This window comes from Lepisosteus platostomus, chromosome 10 (assembly GCF_059453375.1).
Source record: "Lepisosteus platostomus isolate fLepPlt1 chromosome 10, fLepPlt1.hap1, whole genome shotgun sequence".
NCBI lineage: Eukaryota > Metazoa > Chordata > Actinopteri > Semionotiformes > Lepisosteidae > Lepisosteus > Lepisosteus platostomus.
This window is the reverse complement of record NC_142620.1, coordinates 42,072,619-42,093,933: the sequence shown is the minus strand read 5'-3', so window position 1 is coordinate 42,093,933 and position 21,315 is coordinate 42,072,619. Positions and strand designations below refer to the sequence as shown.

Genomic DNA, 21,315 nt, shown 5'->3' with positions numbered 1-21,315 from the left:
ACATTTTTCAAACTAAACAAAAGGTCCTAGGATAGGAGGTGCAGGCTTTTAAATAGCAGAAGTTAGAGGATTTTAGTGAGTCATAAAAACAGTGGTGTAAAGAGAAAATATAATCCCAAATGCTGTTTAATTATTTGGTTATTTTGCCGTATTTTCCCATTTCTCTGTCTGAAGTCCACGCTACTATGATTTCCGTTATTCAGTCAGTTTAAAATTAATTACATTAACTGAATTAAAGATTGCCACTCACAAACTGGAAAAACATCCATTAAACCTACAGGACATGAAAATGACAACAAAAGATCCCTTTCCGGGTTACAGAGGGGCCACACATTTGATCATTTGCAGTTAAACTTAAAGGTGTGTATATTAAAGGAGGTGGATGCAGTGAAGTGCTCCTGTTATTGTGTTCAGCTAAACAATCTAAAGAATTTGAAAAAAAGTAACTGATGATTTCATAGTCCTTTCTCTTGCCCAATAACAAACAGACATTTAGTCAAATGCAGTGAAGTGGGTGGTTTTCACTATAAAAAGGTCACAAGAAGCAAAAGGCTACTTATTCAGACTCTCAGGTGCTTGAGCTGAGGAGTATTGTTGAATTTTAATAGAGTGCTCTTCAAATAAGAATGGGAAAGAACACATTGCCTGTGGTGGCTGACCGACCCGATAAGATGATAGACTTGTGTTTTAAAAACCCTGCTGTTAGTGAATCCGAAAAGGTAAGAATTAAAATTTATACTCTAGAACTGTGAAGTGCAACCTTTTGCTATACTGGCTGTAGCATTTCATTGTTTTGTTTTTCATTGTTTTGACAGCTTTCGTTTTATTAAAGCCAAAATGTAGTTTAGGTTCATAATTTTGCATCAGATAAAGGACTTGTGTGTGTTTTTCTCTAACCTTGTTTCAGAAAACAACTGATTTGTGCCATGATCCTCACACTGCCAAGAATGATGAGAATGTGGAAAGAGGAAACTGGTCCAGTAAGACAGACTATCTACTCTCAATGGTTGGATATGCAGTTGGACTGGGAAACGTCTGGAGATTCCCATATTTGGCTTACAAAAATGGAGGAGGTACTATAAAACATATTTTCTAATATTTCCTTTACCAGCACTCACTCACTGTCCTGACAAGTAAGCTTCTTTTTTTCTTGTAATTGAACTAATCTGATCCTTTTAGGAAGTGCCTAGGCAGTTGTTTTATAGTACATTTCTCTCAGGTGTAGGTCAAGTATAAATGGATTAAGCTCAGATGCATCAATCAAAAATCAATATTTCCTGATGTGCAGTGCTAGTATACTGAGGTTGCACATCCAAATAAGACATGACATGTTGGTAAAAATGTTCAGCTGTTTCAGTAGGCCAAGCTGCTGTCATCAGTGCATTAGGATGAGAATAGCTAATCAAATTATTCAAACAAAGGAGATAGCTTTTTCTTTTGTATTTGTGTCAGAAATAACTTTTTTTTCTGCATAAAAGTTTAATGGGAAGTCTTACAATGGATGGAAAGGAATTACTTCTCAATGTACAGTTCATACTGTACTACATACAGCACTTTACAAAGCAAAACTAAAAGGAAGGCTCTGTGTGGTTCTAAACAGGATACAATATACGATATAGTACATATATATTGTCTTATTGTATCTAAGCACTACACTTCAACACTTTGCATACAGAGCAAAAGGTGTTATTGTTAGAAGAGGTCAACTACATAAAATAATTTATATGTATTTGCTGTCTTTCTATAATGAATACAAGTCATTTTATAAAAATATACAGTGGGATACAACTTTGGCCATTCTTTTTTTATTTAAACTCTTTTCACTTGTTTACTTCTTTGCATTATGGAAGTGATTTCTGACAGATTCCAAACTCAGAATGCTTGTCTTGTTACTGTAGGAATGTTTTTATCTTGTGTTTTGTATCAGTATCTAGCATAATGCACAGGAATTGTATGAAGCTGGAAGTGATTCTTTGGAGACAGCTAATCTGTCCTTGCTGAAGGCCAGACAAAAACATTCCTCTAGCAACAGTCTCACTTCTGTATTATTCATTACCTTATATTATTCTGTATTCTGCATTAATCATTAAAAATGAACTCCGGAGTCTGACATGTGGCAGCAGACTGTAACACCACTTCTGTTAGTCAGTTATGTTTTTTCTTAATTTGTTGTCATTGTTTTCCAACAAGAAAAAAGTTACTGGCTAGACCCAAGTCTGTACACATACTGTATGTACTTTTAGAATCACACCAAGTTTAAATGAATTGTCATACTGTCGTCGATGATGTGAACTAAAGGACTATACCACTAGAATTAGTCAGTCTGACAATCAGCAATACCTTTTTCTTGTTTGTTGAGAAAATGTGGTGTATTTTTATTTGAAAAAAAAAGTCCTCCATCTAAATCACAAAATTATGCAATACCTCCTGATGTGTAACATTGTGATTTTTTATTTATGAGTGATAAGCGGTTTAGCCTGATACATGAGGTAATAATAGTGGTCAAAGCAGCTGTGGTCACTGAGCTCAGCTGCAGTGTAAGACCTCTTCCTTTGAAACATACTTCATAATGCTTATTTTCGATGAGATGCTAAACCAAATTTCTGAGTCCTTACTAATTAAAGATTCTATGGCACTGTTTGTAAGAGTAGGGATGCTAATCCCATTGAAATTATTTAATTTCATGTTGGGCAATCCGGCCTCCCTAAAGTTCTCCTAGACCTCATTCTCTCATCTCTACTGCTGATATGTGGTGTAATGGTGCATATTGGTGCTCTACATCACCCAAATGCAAGTCACTTGGTTCCTTCCCACTGTAAATATGATAAAAATATGCTCATAGATCCTCTGGGTTAAAAAGTGCTATGTATATAAACAAAAGGATAAAATAATAATAATAATAATAGCTGTTGTTGTTAATCAATCAATCCCTGTGGGACATTTACAGGATTAGTTAGCGATCTTATTCCTGATATCACATTATCTAAATCTTCAAAATTTCAAAACACTAAGTGGACATGAGGACTTCCTTGTCTGCTTTCTGAACTCATTTTATTGCAGTTGCACACCTGCTAAAAAGGCTTTGTAGCAATGCTTCTAAAAGGTTCCTGTGCTAAGAAATTATACAGTATGTTTAATGATTGTAATTATAGGGGTTAATGTCTATAGAGCAATCTGCAATTGGACCAGGACATGACTGAGTTGCTAATGTGTTACGTACATTCTGGTTTTGCCGATACCAACAACTTGTTGTTGAAATGAGGTTCATTCTTATCTCGAAGTATCTTGGTTTTAATTTTATTTGCTTAAGGATACCTACTACTGTACAGCCGTTTAAGTACATCAAGCTTAAAAATAGAATAGAGCTAAACAGTCATGTGTAAGGTAATCACATCTACAAAACTAGCGTGCACAACAATTTGTTGTTCAATAATGGTTGCCATAATTGTGAGGCCACTGTGCTCAGTGGAGAATTTGTGAACTAGAGAATTAATTTCATTATTAGTAACTTTAAATAAAGTCCAAACTCAGCAAAACACAAAGATTCATCTAGGAATGGTAAAAATAGACAAAAAAAGTCTGAGTTTGTCATAGAGTAATCCAAAATGAAAGTTTTGTATAATAATAAAACTGAATTACAACGTTCTAAACTACAAAGACACTGAACCACCTCCTGATTTGAACCTGATGTCTCTTATCACTTTTCTCATGTTGTTATCTCATACTAAAGATGCTTATGTGGATGTTTTTCCTCTACAGGAGCTTTTCTTATTCCCTACACCATCATGTTGGCCTTGGCAGGTTTGCCTCTCTTTTTCCTGGAATGCTCCTTTGGGCAATTTACAAGCCAGGGCCCTGTGTCAGTGTGGAAGGCTGTACCAATCCTACAAGGTCAGGAATTTACCATCTTACAGAGTTATTTCATTTTTTATTTGCTCCACAGAATAATGTGCAAAAATCTCTGATCATTAGCTACTGTACTAGCAATCAATTGGACTAGATAGACCCAACAGCCAATAAAAGAAACTGATATACAGATATAAGAAACTCTAGTTGAAGTCATTGCTCATCAAGATAGTGCCTCCAGTTATTGAATAGTTCTTATTCAAAAGAGGCTATTTACTGTTGAAACATTTTGTTAATGAAATAATTCAAATATATATTATATATCTGTGCTAAGCATTTAATCAGGTTATCTTCATCTTTATTTAGACATTCATGAAAATCTAGTTATATGAGAATATGGTCTAAAAGATCCACTATACCATATGGACCATTCTAGGGGATTCACAAAGCTTTTCTCAGCACTATAATCTTTTGAACTGATTGAAGTTGTAAGTGACATGTTTCTGTAACTGCTCAGAATGTAAGGATATCTTTATCACATTTTGTGTGCATCACAGCTAGATTATCTATCTATCCCAATTTGTAATATGACCAAGCTTGGTTTTGGTTAATTAACATTTTACGAAAGCTGAAATATTTTCTGTGGTCTTTGCAAGTGTGTTTACTTGAAATGCACTTCAATTCAGGAATGCACTTCTATCTCGTTTTCTACCAAGGAGCACTTTCTAACTGGCATTATGGACACTATCACATCAAAGCAAATATAGACACAAAAATACTGACTGGACATTTTCTTTAACTAAACAATCATAATCTACCAGATGCCAAAAATTAAATAGCTATTAATTTACAAAATTGTAAAGCCAAAGAAGTTAAGTGCCACTTCAAAGACCACAAAAAAGAATGCTTGTGTGCTTCAGGCTTTATTTATGACCTTGCAAATCTCTTAAATGTAATATAAACCAGCATATAGTACAGTTGAACAATATATGTATCATTGTCCTACATTTGTTACCATTTGGATTTACTAGAGTACATGAAGTATACTGCCCAAAATAATTTGGTGGGTCTCTATAAGTAGAAATTAAAAATTGAAAAGCATGTAAAGTATATCACACACGTGGCACAGTTATCTATCTTTGCTCTATTGCCGCACTGGGGCCCTGTGTTCATCTATCTCCTGAGTTTTTATGTTCTCCCAGTGTTTATGTGGGTTTGCTCCAGGTCCTCCAGTTTTCCCCCACTGTCTAAAAACATTAATAGGTAGGTTAGTAGCTTTATTGGGTTGTGGGAGAATTGTCCTGGTGTGAGTGTAACAGGCTGCAACAGACTGGTGTTCTGGTGTACCCTGTCTTGGGCCTGTTGCTACTCGAAATAGTTTCCAGATTACTTGTAACCCTGTATTGGATGATGTGATTATAAAATGGATAGATAACACATGTTTTTTTAAATATGTGTAGGCAAATTGCACCAAATGTGTTAGCAGTATCATCTTCAACTTAGATTTTGATGTGAAGAATGGAACTTTGTGTTTATTTTTACTACCTTTATTACATAATACCGCACTGGCATGTACTAGTGTACTGGCATAATACAAAACTGATGATGTTGCTGATGGAATAGTAGTGAACTTCCCCATTGTGGGTAACATTCCTGAAATATATACTACATCAGTTGACAGACTTCTTATTTCTCTTAATAGGTAAACAACCCAGCAAGACGTTAAAGTGACATAAAAATGTCATGAGTCAGTTAAAAGAGTATAAAGTTTTCTTTCTAATTTTGTAATTCAAATTTTTCCTCATTCATCACACAAATAAGTGGATAAATGTAATTGTTTAGGATAACCAGATTAAAAAAAAGAATCAAAACCCAACTTCAAAAATTATTTCTAGTTACAGGAACTGTAAAAGAACAATTAATCTTTGTCTAATGCAAACTTTTTCAGGCTCCAACTTCATTGTAAAGAGCTGAAATAGCTGAATGATTGCAATTAATGTGGCTTGATGAAACCTCAATGCATGTGTGAATTGAATCCTGCAGTGTTATTCAGTGATTTCAGTGGTCTATTGAGAATCTATCACTTTTTAAATTAAATTTCAACTATCCTGTGAAAACATCTTATATATTGGCTAGATGCTTTAAAATATTTTTTCAATAAAAAATGGTATTATGTTTCTTTATCACTTCTTACTAGCAATTTGAATCAAAAAAGCAATTACAAACTTTGTTTGTTTGTGACAGGTGTGGGAATCACAATGGTCATCGTATCCACTTTTGTGGCTATCTATTACAACTGCATCATTGCCTACAGCATCTATTACCTGTTTGCATCTTTCCAGTCCCCTTTGCCATGGAGTGACTGCTATGACTGGTCTGACAAGAATTGCAGCAAGTTTCCCAATGGTATGACTCTCTAAAATCATCCACAAATATTACATGGTATCGTGTCTCATAACCTACAAACTCCTCAAGAGGTGGTACATAATTAACAGAAGGATATCAAGTGGAAGGATATAATGAGGTGTCCCTCTTGGGTTTCTGCATTAAATGCCCTGTGACTTCCCACACTCCTGTAGGCTTGAGGTGTTGTTACTGAGACATCCGCTACTAACCTCCTGTGAGACATTGTGGAGAATTGGTTCTGAGGCTAGGTGGGACTGACTACCCATATTCCCTTTGTGAACTGCAGTGAACTGATAAGTACACATGGCAATTACTTGGTAAAAAATAAACTGTTCAAAAACAAAGATGAGCAGAGCATTTTGCATGACATTTGCTCTGATCTGCATTATCACTGAGTAACTGATTACTTTAAGCATTATTAGTTTGGTATCAGTATGAATGTCAGGTCATTGCCAAAGGTCATACTGCACCAGTGAAATTGACCAGGTTTCACCAATCTGTGAAATCAAGATATTAGTTTAATAGCAGAAACCTTATGTGTTTTTTTCCAAAATATTTGGATAAATAATTAAAGCTAACAAATGTGTGTCAAAGAAAAGAAACACTTTATAGGAAACGGGTAGGATAAATCATAGCTTGTTATCAAAGTGTCTGAATGAAAAGTAAAGGGAAAGGGAAATACTTCTGTAGAATGTCTCAGTATGGGTTTTCTTTCCATTAAAATAAAAGCATTTCAAATTAGCTAAAAGGTTTTGTCAAGAGGAAAATGCTTGTTTACTCAATAAGACATTCACAGGTTCTACACCACAACTACCACAAAGTGACCTAAAGGTACATACTGTAAGAATCATGACAGGAGATTAAAGCATGTTTTGATCACTGCTGTCCAAATCTGTTGAGTGGGCTTGATGAGCCAGTTATTGATGAGCTCTCCTTGGACTGTTACATTTGCAAAACTGGGACAAAATCAGAAAGGGTGCTGAAACTCCATCTTTTTAACTCCATTTAGACAACACTTACAGTAATCTCATTTGAAGCACATTATATAGAGGAAACTGAAATGGGTACTTGCTTGCACTTTCTGGCTCTAGTCACTCTCTATTTCCAAAATGCTAAAGCACAGAATTCAATATGATTTTCAAAATATATGCTTGAGTGCATTATTAAAATATAGAAATCGACAAAATGTGTTTTCATTTTTTCCATTTGGCAACCAAGACAATGATTATTGAAGGGCGACAATGGATTTATTGCGTAAATTCCCTTTCTGAGTCATAGAAGATCACTGGGCCAGAGCTTGTCCTGATTTCTATGACATTAAGTGGACTAGAGAACATGCAACACCCCCCCCCCCCCCAAATGGGAAACTAGTCCATCACAGGAGCCCCCGAGCAACGCTGGGCCCCACTTGGTAGACTGGAGTGGTTTTATAAGAATAGGGTTTACAATGGAAACTGCAATAAACATTAACTCAAGGTCATTTCCTTTCCTGAATAATGGATTAGCTCCCGGAAAGCTGAATGTTCAAATCTGGCAGATAATTAACCACAAGGTGCAGAATGGCTGCCGTGCATCACTGAAAAGGGTCCTCACCTAAGTATAAAATGCATAGTGATGCTTTCTGATAAAAAGAACAATATAGTAATAGTAAGCACAAGGAATTATAATTATTAGTTGTAGTAGTAGTAGTCATACTGTAGGTCTACTACTGTTATATTCATTGCAATTTAAGAAAACATGAATTGATGTACACTTTCTTGTTTTTTTGCTATGCAATGTTGCTCTGCATCTAAGGTTATGCAGGACCTATTTCTACATATTTTGTACTTTAACAAAAAAACAAATAGCTCAATCATTCCTACATCTAGCGATTATCAAAAATGTGCTTGTTGCAGGTAAGGTGTAGTAATATAAAAATCAAATGGATTTTTGCACTTATTCCAGCAAAAATCTCAATACTTTTAGTAATAATACATAAATAAAATGTTCAGAAAGCTTATTTTTAATGGTCAAATTCAATGCAATCGTGGATGGCACAGTGGCACAGTGGTTAAATTTTGCTGCTTGGGGTTCAGTTCTAGACCTGGGGTGCTATCTGCTTAGAGTTTGTATGTTCTCTCTGTTTTTGTGTGAGTTTTCTCTGGGTGCTCTGGTTTCCTCCTGCGGTCCAAAAACATACTGGTAGCTTAATTGGCTTCTGAGAAATTGTTCCTGATGTGAATGAGTACATGTCTGTGTTTGTGTCTGCCTGTCAATGGACTGGTGTCTCACCCAGGATGTACCCTGCCTTGCACCTATTATTACCAGGATAAGCTCTGGCTCACCTGTGACCCTGAATTGATAGAAGCATTTAGAAAATTGATTGATGTATAGAGTGCAATCACCAGGAAAAAACACACAATTTACAAATGCTGATCAAAAAAGAACAGAAATTTGAAATTCATCATATTGATGACTACAATAACCTTCAACAATCTATACATTTTTCAGATTTGTGCAATGTAACATCAGAAGTTGGAAGATTTATTGTTGTTAATACAACATGGTTGAGTAACAAGAATGAAACCTGTCCAAAACAGAACGTCATTCCAGTGCCAGTCCAAAACCCCAGTGAACAGTATTGGGAGTAAGTGGATATATTTTTGGAAAATGTGTCTCTTATATTGCTTTTAAGTTGACATGTGGTTATTTAACTTCAATTCTATAAAAACTATACTTGTATTAGGTTCTTGTATAACACAAAATAAACCTCTTTATAGGACGACACATTTGACAGATTTTTAAATCTAAACCTGTCTGGGGTTATTTTAACATTAATGATACATTATATGTCTATGATGAAGACAATGTTCTTGCTTCTTTTAAGAATGTTAATGCAAAGTACAGTACATAAAACAACAAAGTTTGAACTGTTTGTGTGTGTGTTGGGCTACATCCAACATGTACTGTCTTTGTAATATATAAGAATTGCATTGAGACCTTATATTAGTTTGGTCAACATCTAAATAATGTAATAAGATATATGATATTAAACACTTTTAAAATTTCTCCAAAAAATAGTTTTGAAAATCTTGAGAATTCACATATCAACAAATTATAGGATTAAAATATATTAGAAACAAACCTGAGCAGTTTCCTGACTTAAATAAGACATTATCTTACTGGATTTGTACAGAACATGTATTAATGTACAGACTGACTCCCCAAAATACATTTCTAAATGCATTTTCTTATCGAGTGATGTTATTCCTTGTTAAATTCTACTCACTTGAGGTTAAATCCAAAAATAGTGCAATCTGTTAATATCACTCTGAAATCCTGGCCCTTAGAGCACTGAGCCCTATATAATATAAGGTACCCAATACAGAGGGGGTAATACTTATTTTTAAAAATTTACAGAAAGGTAAGAGATTTTTCTTTTCCCATATGTAGCCAAAGCTTATAAACATCTATCAAATCAAATAAAATAATAGAAAAATAAAAACTACAGAAATCCCCTTACAGTACAAGCTAAAAATAGCCTTTTGCCAGCTGCAGATTCACGTACAGTATGTTGAATATTTCGTCCATCTTAGATTATACTAAAATATATGCACACAAGGATATACAGAGTTAAAATAAAACAAAAATGCCTTTAAGCTTCAGTACCAGAGCTCACACTGTTTCAAAAAGGGAATCTTACTTTCATTTCTGAATGGTAATAAATATTTTGGGTATTTTTTCTCCAGCAAAGTAGCTCTACGCCGGTCAAGTGGATTAGATGAAACAGGAGAAGTTGTCTGGCATTTGGCCCTCTGCCTCCTCTTGTCCTGGATAATAGTGGGAGCTGCCTTGTATAAAGGCATTAAGTCTTCAGGGAAAGTAAGTACTGTACATGTCTGCCTCTTTAAAAAAAGCAAAGGTTTTCCTTCTGTTCCTCAATCAATGCACACCAGGTGCAGGCAATCAGATTCCTTTATTTTGATGTGGTATAACTTATTATACCAAATAAAGCTCATTACATGTTGCTAACAAAAAATGAAAACATACCTTTCCAACATCAAAGTGTATCACTTGTTTGGCAGTGCAACATATAGAGGAGATACAGCCAAATTCAACTGTTTCTTTAAGACTTCTTAATGCTTTCATAGAAAAGATCCAATCTGAGCTCAAGATGACTGGAGCTTGTATGTGTTCTTCAGTGCAACGTTTAAAAAATGTGTCTAACACAGAAATGTATAATCTATTTTCTAATTCTTTCTCAAACTCCTCACAGCTTTTTCTTAAACTGAACAGTCCTTGAAGCATACCTCCTCTGCATGCACGTTTTAAACCTTTATTTGAATTTGAAACCAATGTGATAGACAACCTGAACATCACAACTGTCATCAGTCTACAGAAACACTCAATCACTGGGTATGGTATTTGATACAGGGATCAAGTACCATACTATAAATGCTAAAGCTGAGGTGTTAAATTTTCAAATAGTTGCTCATTTGTGTCCTATCCAGAGGCCCAAAAAGTAATGGAACATATTACAATGTTGATTAACTGGGGCTTCTTCACTCCTGTAGCAAGAATTTGCTACTCTGGCTGAAGTGACAGCAGGCAGATTCAATCAAACTGTATCCTGGGTCAACTTTGTTCTTTTAACATCTAATTTAGTTATGGAAAGCTGAATTGATCACATAATAAGATGTGTGGTCTCTTCTTAACTATTGACTCTGCACATTTAATATAACAAAATTAAAAAGATACAGTCCTGTATACTTTCTAGGAGGTATCATAATTAAATCCATTGATGGATCTGTTCTTTGTATTGGTACAGGGTATTTCTTGACTGTATGAGTGTCATATAGAATGCATGTGTTTTTGATTAAATTCCAGCTGCACAGTGCCTACAGAGAAATTTCAGTTTCATCTGAAAATGATCCAAATCTAATGTTTCTTTCAATTACAGGGGTTTCAGTAAAGACAGAAATGTAAATGAGGGCAAACAAATTGCAAGGACATCTGTGCAACTGTTTTTATAAAATGGAAATTGAGTTAACTGCAGTAGTGGTAACACAGGTCTGAGTGATTAATGATCACCTAGAAATTTAAATATTAAATGTAGTCTGTTCAGTATTAAGTTCATTATTTGTATATCTCTTGCTACTGTTTTACATTTTCTCTTTCTGGTGTGCAAATTTTTATATACAGTATGCACATCTGTCACTGCCCATAGCACAGATCTTTTGATGTTTGGGGAGCCTGATCTCTAGCAAAAAAAAACAACACAATGTACTGCATTCACAATGAGACTGTAATGAATCTGTTTTTTTTTTCTTTTCCCTTTACTCTGTGGCTGGATAGAAGCCAAGCAGCAAAACTATAAATTAAAGGGACAGCTCACAATACAAGTTTCCCAGTATTCTTACCACTTGAAAAGGAAGAAGGCCCCTTTAGGAGAATTATGTACCCACTGTAAGTCAGTGCTGGAGATCAATGCTGGGCTCTTTGTAGTGTGCTCTGAATCTGCTGAGACAGACATTCAAAACTGCACTCCAGCATGAGGAGTCTTGCAAAACTTTAAAGCTATGCTTAAATACTTTGTGAAGTCTGGACTTTTTTCATTTTGCTTGTTTAAGGTGAGGCTCTGGCACAGTAGTTAGGACTGTTGTCTCGCAGTGCTTGGGCCCTGGTTTAAAATCTAGGCCTGGGTGGCTATCTGTGTGGAGTTCATATGTTCACCCCATGCTTGCATGGGTTTCCTCTGGGTGCTCTGTTTTCCTCCCACAATTCGAAAATATACTGGTGGGTTAATTGGCTTCTGGTAAAATTGGCCCCGGTGTGAGTGTGTGCGCCCTGAGATGGACTGGAGTGTACACCGCCTTATGCCCGTTGCTTGCTGGGATAGGCTCTGGCTCCCCTGTGATCCTGTATTGGATGAAGCAGTTAGAAAATGAATGGAAGACCATCCAAATCTTACTTGAATGTGTCTAATGAGAGTTCCCTTCACAGGTGGTGTATTTCACTGCCACCTTCCCCTACGTGGTGCTCCTGATTCTCCTGGTGCGAGGGGCCACTCTGGAGGGAGCTGGAGAAGGGATTGAATATTACATCGGCACTCAGTCAAATTTTTCTAAACTGGCTGAAGCTGAGGTGAGTGTACTTTTAAACATTAACCCTCACTCAATTGTCTCTATTTTCCAGGAGTTTAATTGAATAAGTAATCTGTAGAATCTGGTTTTATTCCTAAAATTGAACTGTATGTTTACATTGTTTATTCCAAATTGAGTTGCTAGTCTTCCTACGTATCTCTTTGACACTGTCACACCTCAATATGTTACCTCCATCTTCTACTTTACCAGTATTGACCAATATTTAACTTGGGAACATAAAGGTATAGCAAGCTCCACAAACTTATTTCATATAGCCATTTGTCCATTCAGTACCTATTCTTTATAAGGAACATATAACCAACACTCAATCAAGCAAAATCCATTCATTGTTGGCAATTATTGTACATGAATCCCAATAACATTTGTATTTGTACACTATGCATATGCCAATTTATTAAATAAGCCAGGGAATTACTGCAACTTGTTTGGCTAATACACATGAGCTAGAATTGTCTACTGTGCACTTTAAATTAGTCCAGCTGCAACAAACCATTATTTACTAACTTTGATAGTAAACATCTGTACAATATGTTTTAAAGGCACTAAAACAAAGAGTGTCTTTAGCTCCAGTTGTGCATCACTATAAAACTTAATAACACTGTATAAACCAGAGGAAGGTATTTTGCTCATCTGTCCAGTTTAATAGTAGCTTATAAATCAAATAATATCATATGGCCATTTCTTGAAGGAAGCCAAGTATTTGCTTCAGCAACATGGCTGGTTAGTTTGTTCTTTACTCGCACAACCTTATGGTGTTCTTATTTATGGATCTAAAGGCACTTCCACATAGTTTCAATTTGTGGACTCTGGTTCATGTTTTAACAGCTCATTTTGAAAAAAGTCCACTGCACTGCCTTTATCAAGCCCTTTGAGAATGTTTAATACTTGCAACAGATTCCTTTGTAACACTTCAGAATGGAAACAGATTAGACCAAGTGGATTCCCGCATGTGTAGTGTCTTATGAGTCATTCTGATAAATATTTATTCTTTTCTTACTGGAAATGCTCTTAAATACTTGATCCATTTGGAGGATTGTTTTTCTTTCTTTTTTACAGGTTTGGAAAGATGCTGCAACTCAGATTTTCTACTCTCTGTCTACTGCTTGGGGGGGGCTGATGGCCCTGTCTTCATACAACAAGTTTCACAACAACTGCTATTCTGATTCAATAATTGTCTGTGTAACCAACTGCGGCACCAGTGTGTTTGCTGGCTTTGCAGTCTTCTCTGTCCTCGGACACATTGCTCATGTGTCTGGAAAGCCTGTATCAGAAGTTGCGCAGTCTGGTAGGTCCAATTTACAATATTATCTAGTTCATACTAAACAATGAGCTTGTGGATGAAGAGACCGTTGCAAATCTTAAAAGCTGTAAAATATGTTTGATCAGTGAAACATGTCAATGGTAGATGTCATCAATAGTTTAAAAATGTAGAAATTAAACAATAGAAGCAGGTTAAAGCATTTTTATATCTGCACAGCTAGCCTGCCAATGTTTCAGTAATAGAAATGTTCATTAAATATAAGTTTGTTAATAAAAAAAACAAGTTCAGCTTCTTAATTTTTCAAAATTCTAGCTCATCTCTTCTGAATGGTTGAATTAACTGAACACTCAGCTTATCAAGTGATAGTTAAGATCAGAGTTGTCCAAGACTGGTCATGGAGGATGTTTGCAGATTTCCCTTAAAATTCAGCCCCTAACTTAACTAAATGGCTGAACTGGACTTACTAAACAGTTTCTTTTAGCTCAGATGCTGGTCTTTAATGAGACATTGAAAACCTACAGACACCAAGCCTCCAGAACCTTGATTAGACACCCCTGGTTAAGATGTTCAAGTGAGCAAGATTACATGTTGACTGTCAACAATATTTGTCTATATCTTTGTATTTACATGTGACATGCATGTAGGGTCTAATCAGACAAATTTATGTGTATGTGTATGTCGAAAACAAACTTACAATATTTTATTTGTAATCAGATTGAATTTGATAATCAAGTTTTAAGAATAAGAATGCGATTTTAAACAAATGCAAACATTTAATGGAGTCAGAAATTCATTAATACATTTTGAGTTCATATCATATCATATCATATATCTGTCTCTTTCCAGGCTTTGGTTTAGCCTTCATTGCCTACCCAGAGGCCCTTTCTAAACTGCCAGTGTCTCCTCTGTGGTCTGTGCTATTTTTCGTCATGCTGTTGACACTGGGCCTAGACTCCCAGTTCGCCATCATGGGTGAGCTTCACAAAGTGCTTTTCCTCTCTACCAGCAGCACCAATAGTGTAGTGGTCAAAAATGACCTAGGAACTGGAAGCTGCTGTTTATTCCGAAAGAGAGATAATTTGAACCAGATGTGAAAATTGATTTTTCCCCTCAAATTCTAAATTCTGTGTTTGTCACTCCTGTGAAAAACTGCAATAAATCCTGTAATGCTTTTTATAATATATATATATATTATAATAAGATGATAATAATTAGGTACTACAGTACTACTTTAAATGAACTACTGTAAGAAAAACAAGTGAAATGTTTTCTTTCATTGATTGAAAGACAGAAGAATTTTTAGGAATCTGTGAATTGAAGAATTTCTGAACTATTGTAATTGTGTACAAGCTTATATTTTATATGTTTAGCTAAAACCATTTGTTAAATGTATTGTAAGTTGTTGAGATGCCTTTTTATTGGTGGCCATTTCTTGTAATTTGGTCTAGCAGAGAATTATTGTTCATTACCTAATTAACTCTTCTTTTCACAGAAACTATCACCACCACTCTTCAAGATGAATTTAAGTTCTTGAAGTCCAAAAGAATTTATGTCACTTTTATTGCCTGTATTCTGTTATTCCTGCTTGGTCTTCCCTGCGTTACAAGAGTAAGTGCTTTCAGTTAAGGAATACTCTTTTCTCCTGTAAATATTATATGTTGATTCCTAAACCCGTACTTTTCTGTTCCAGGCTGGCATATACTGGGTGAATTTAATTGACCACTTCTGTGCTGGATGGATAATCCTTATTGCAGCTGTGCTAGAACTCGTTGGAATTGGTTATATCTATGGTAAGTATTCAGAATTTGTTTTTTACTGTTAAGTGCTACTATTAAGTGCAGTTGCTGCCATTGGCTTTCACTGAGTTTTCAATGCCAGGACAGTCTGTGCACGTGGATTTAAGGGGTGTTCTTCTCCCTGGAGCAGAAATTTTAAATTAATAAACATGGAAAAAGGTGACATTTGTTAATGAGCCATTCAGTGAGAAATTAAACATTACATGGGATCATTACAGATCCCATTCCACCATTCATAAGATTAGGAGTGCTAACCCTATTGCCCTTGCTAAATTCCACTCTGGACTTAAAGATCTCACTAAGATCTCACTAAGTTCAATTAGTGAAGAAATTTCTCTTTGGCTTTGCTGGTACAGAATAACGACATGTCAGCCAGATGGGTCCTTCGTATCAGGGGTGGAAGAAATGGGTTAGCTCATACTGTATACAGTACTGTATGTGATACTGTGGGATGAAAAGGGCTACAGTATGTAAATTTCTAGGAATGAGTTATCTACTGTAGGTGATTTGCAAAACAACTGCTTTTAAGGAAAAATGCATATACATTCCATACAAATTGGAGATAAACATTTCAGTAGAGAAGACAGATTAGTTAAGATGCACTTGTAATTTATTTTTCTATTTTTACAACTAAAAAAAAGAATAGTCACTCTAAACATCTAGCAAAGGTGCGTCTAAAGGTGTAGATAGATCACCCTATAGGTTAATTTCACATGAACTACTTGTATGCTTTTTTCATGGAAGAGCAAACAAGAAACTGTGTTGTAACCCCAAAAAAAATTAAAGTGCGACCTCTGCTAGGTGAGACTTTGAAACCTGGCTATAAGAGCTAAAGCTCTGAAGGTTGCTTTAGCTCAGCACTTAAATGACACAACATGCTTTATTTCTTTTTTTATTTGGTCTTTCCAGGAGGCAACCGATTCATTAAAGACATTGAAATGATGATTGGGGAAAAAAACTGGTACTTTTGGCTATGGTGGAGAGCTTGCTGGTACATCATTTCCCCCTTCGTGCTCATTGTGAGTAAAACCCTCTGTTTCTCTTAGCAGAATTTTAATAATACACCTCTAACAGAATTCCACAAAGTGCTCTTTATCCTTCATATAAAAGAATTACCCTTTAACCCTTCTGTATTCACAGATTATTCCTCATAATTAGGCTTTGCATACTATAGTAAGCTCATACGGTATGGTTTGAGAGAGAACTCATAGTTTTCTTCTTTCGTCCTTTTTGTCTGCACAACATTATACAAATGTGTGTAAACCAGAAATTGCAATGATTCAAAAGCCATCTTTTGTTAAAAAATGAAACATGACTATAAGACTAACACTGACCTACTATATCATACAGTAGCTGATTATATGAAACTTAAATCATACCTTGCTGTTGCTTGATTTTCAGTTTACTTGACCTCAACATTCTTTGTGCAATGTCACCATTTCATTTATGTTTTATTTTCAACTTTGTTTCGTTTTGTATAATCAGGCAATATTGATCTGGTCCCTGATAACCTTCACCTCCCCATCTTATGGGTCAGTGGTTTATCCAGGCTGGGGAACATCAATAGGATGGTGTATGACTGCCTTTTGCCTCAGTTGGATTCCCATTATTGCTCTTGTTAAAACTGTTAAAGCTAAAGGCAGCCTTTGGCAGGTAAGTGATTATTCATTGCTACCCACATTCAGAACACTTTGTTTGTCTACAAATCTAAGATTTTTCAGCATTTATTCAGAAATTAAATTGATTTCATTGTAAACATATACAGCAATTCATTTCTGGTTGATAACAATAGAAAAGTAGCTCAAACAACTTGAGGTGCGTGAGGTGGGAAAAAACTCCTAAACAGCAGGTGATCCCTGTTGATAGTGAAGGGTTTTAACACAGTTCTGAACAGACGTCCCAGCCTCCTCAACACCAAAAACAGACAGAAGAATTGAAAATGGTCAATAAACACCCCAAAGAACTTTAATATGTTGACTTTCACAGCGATAACGGATACATAAATAATAATAATACATTTAGTCAAGTCAAATATTCTGTATGTCCATTGGTTCATCTTCTAAACTCTTCACCAATTCAGGGTCTCAAAGGAGCCTGGACAGGCATAAGGCAGTATACACTCTGTACAGGATGCCAGTCCCTCACAGAGCACTTACAGACACACACACTCACACCAGGGACAATTTTCCCAAAAGCCAATTAACCTTCCAGTATGTCTTTGGACTGGTAGAGAGAACAGGAGCAGAAAGAGGAAATATTTAGTTTTTATGTGACATTAGATACATTTTATTTTATCTGAGGGATACATAAAGACAATGTCTTCCACCCTAAGCACTTTAAACAGGTAAACACTTTATTCAAAAGAGGAAAGAGAGGAAAGCAGCAATGCATGTCTTTTTAAGTAGCTGACATTGTTTTTATGTGAAGTGGGTTAACCTGTAATGCAGATTTTCAATCCTGTAAATACCCTTGAAGTGAGGAAGAATAGAAGTACAATTTGAAATATAAAATATAACCAATCACTTGTTTCTGGTTCCACATGCACAGTTTATTCCAGCACAGCCAATGATGCTTTATTCTCTTTAATGAAAACACATTGTTTTGTTTCTTTGTTCTCTCTCAGCGCATCAGAACTGTGTGTTCCCCAACAGCAGACTGGGGTCCTTACCTAGAATGCCACAGAGGAGACCGATACAAACACCAGCAGTGTGCCTGGGATCAGAATCTGAAGAAACTCAGAGAAACTAAAGTATCCGTCATCATTAATGACTACAATACACAGCTGTGAGCACTATCCAGGAAACCCATTATAGGAGCATCAGCAAACATATGTACTGTACCTACGTTTTTAAAATCAATATCAAGGCATGGTCTTCTTTATGGTGCATCTTGACAAGGCAGAAACCTGTTTTCTCAAGATAGATATTTAAATTATCTGCCCCACTTCGTGCCATTTTCTTAATCTTCTGTGCTTAACGATTTTGTTCATTTGTTTTGTGTCATCCATTGGATTTATGGAAGACTGTTCATTGGAGTTCATTGGAGTGGGAAAACAACTACTGTTATATTTTTGGGGGTTCTGTGCTTATTTTACACATACACCTCCTAACTGACTGTCTCATGTTACCACATGTCGAAAAAAGTTTGAAGAGTGTTTGCTTATTTGAACTCCACTCTCTTAACCCCTTTGGATTTGAGTGCTTGAATGTTTACAGGTTGACCATGTGATGGTAAAAGACTGTATTCCAGACTCCTTCTTAATGGGGGTTATCTATGTGTGATGAGGAAAATAATGTCTGTGTAAATACTCTCCCATAGAGTATTAAAAACACACACTGTTTTCTCCAGAAATGGAAAATACTGTATGCTTTCTCCAAAAGCGTTGCGGCCATTCAAAATATGTTTAGCAAACCTGTAACTAGATGTCAATGCTCCTCTTCTCTAAGATTATTTTTTCTATTTTTTTCTACAAACTTTGATTACTTGATATTATATAAAATGAAAAGTGCTTATAACAGAGGACATACAGTAGTATCATCACATCTGATTGTATTTCTGTCTTAATGATAGCTGAATCAGTAATTATATATGAAATGATAGAAGTCATTTCTGGAGAATATACTGTAAAGTTTTAATAATCAAATAATACTGTGCCATCTTCCTTGTTAGATGTTAAAAATAAATATTCACTCTATAGTGCATTCATATTTTCCTTATCACACTCCACATAAATACTGTTTGTACAGATTTGTTTAATTATGAAAAAAGTTGTGCTCAAACCTGTTTTATATGTACATATCTGTTTTATTTTTAAAAAAAATGATAATAAAAATAAAATCCAAAGATCGATTCGATTTTTGATAGCATTAAGCTGCTTTCAGAAAAGAGTGGGTGTATTTAAGTAAGCAGAGAGACCTACAGCAGTTAAAACAAATGAAATATTTGTCTGACAGTGACTTCTTAACTTATACAAACACGTTATATAGAAGTGTGGTATACAGTACATCTATATATATTAACATATACATATATTAACATATATAACATAAACATATATATATTGTAAGAGGACCCGGGGAAGGGTCATTTATAACCGGTATTTCCGGAATGAAACACTGAAAATACTCGAAATAGCCTTGGGCAAGATGGCCACCCAGGATAACCAGCTGACCCGCTTTTGGAAAAGGCCTATGCAGTGAAACAAGGAGACCCATGGGGCCTATAAGATGTGGTCAAAGAATCGTGGGAGCATCAACCTTCCCCTTTACATACCATCATTGAGCATGTGGAACAGATGAGAGAAAGAATAAACGTTATTGTTCCCATAGTGAAAGAAAACCTGGAGAAAGCCCAGGCTCAACAACAACAAATTTATAATAGGGGAGCAGTTGCGAGGGAATTTCAGACTGGGGACAAAGTACTGGTCTTAGTTACAACCCCAGAATGTAAATTCTTGACATCCTGGCAGGGGCCTTATGAAGTGGTGGAAAAGGTGGGTCCAGTCAATTATAAGGTCAAGCAACATGACAGAAGACGGCAGCATCAAATCTACCACGTCAATTTGTTGAAGAAATGGCATGGTACCAAAGTTCTGCTCACCCACTTCTCCCCTGACCCTCTGGAAGAAGAAACGGGTGCTATAGCCATTGGAGACCTGGCTCCGGCTCAGAAACAGGAACTACTAGAATTCCTAACCTAAAACAAAGATGTTTTTCCCGGACTCCTGGTCGAACCCATCTTATACAACATAAGATTATCATGGAACCAGAATAGAAGGTAAGACTACCCCTGTATCGAGTACAGGAAGCCAAAAGGAAATTGATTAAAGAAGAGGTGGGAAAAATGCTAGAAATGGGAATAATCGAGGAATCCCATAATGAGTGGGCTAGCCCGATAGTTCTGATCCCCAAGCCGGATGGAATTATTCGATTTTGCAACAATTTCAAAAGGTTAAATGAGATCTCGTTGTTTGATGCATACCCCATGCCCCGTATAGATGAACTAATCGAGCGATTAGGTAACGCCCGATACATCAGCACCCTTCTTACGAAGGGATATTGGCAAGTGCCGCTGGCCAAAGAAGATGAAGCCATAACCGCTTTTGCCACAGCTGAGGGGCTATATCAGTATAGGGTCCTACCCTTCGGTTTGCATGGCACTCCCGCAACATTTCAAAGATTAATGGACCGAATACTGAGACCATATCGTGATTTTGCAGCCGCCTACTTGGATGACGTCATGATCCATAGCACGACCTGGAAACAACATCTACAACACCTGGAAGCAGTGACTGGAGCTTTGCAAGCAGCAGGATTAACAGCCAACCCAAATAAATGTTGTCTGGGGGCTCGGGAGGCCAATTATCTTGGTTATACGATCGGGAGAGGATTGATCATGCCCCAAGATCAGAAGGTGCAGTTAATTAAGAACTGGCCCAAACCTTCTACAAAGACGCAAATCCGAACATTTTTGGGACTGGCGAGTTACTATCGACGTTTCATTCAAGGGTTTGCCTCCATTGCCGCCCCTCTGCACGATTTAATGAAGATGAGTTGTCCGGAGAAAATAAAATGGACCAACTTGGAAGAGAGGGCCTTTTAAGACTTAAAAACAACTCTCTCTTCTCAACCCATCTTACAGGTACCAGACTTCAATAAACCTTTCATGGTACAAACTGATGCTTCGGACACTGGAATTGGAGCCATACTCTCGCAAGAAATTGAAGGACTGGAGCATCCTATTTTATATCAGCAGTAAGTTGAAAACACTATTCTACGATAAAGAAAGAATGTCTAGCAATAAAATGGGCCCTAGACTATTTGAGGTATTATTTAATGGGAAGACAATTTATACTGTACACAGA

At 36.2% G+C, this 21,315-nt stretch overlaps 1 protein-coding gene across 1 annotated transcript; it reads left to right on the top strand.

Annotated features, from left to right (window-relative positions):
* The first annotated feature begins 544 nt into the window (after nt 1–544).
* Nucleotides 545–19,299, top strand: slc6a14 (solute carrier family 6 member 14). The gene is made up of 14 exons (XM_088649043.1): nt 545–719; nt 908–1,073; nt 3,760–3,891; nt 6,091–6,252; nt 8,743–8,878; nt 9,981–10,113; nt 12,235–12,375; nt 13,452–13,680; nt 14,503–14,628; nt 15,149–15,264; nt 15,347–15,446; nt 16,362–16,471; nt 16,938–17,105; nt 18,076–19,299. The coding sequence occupies exons 1-14, from the start codon at nt 627–629 to the stop codon at nt 18,238–18,240; spliced, it is 1,977 nt and encodes a 658-aa protein (XP_088505169.1). The 5' UTR covers nt 545–626; the 3' UTR covers nt 18,241–19,299.
* Nucleotides 19,300–21,315: the final 2,016 nt, after the last annotated feature.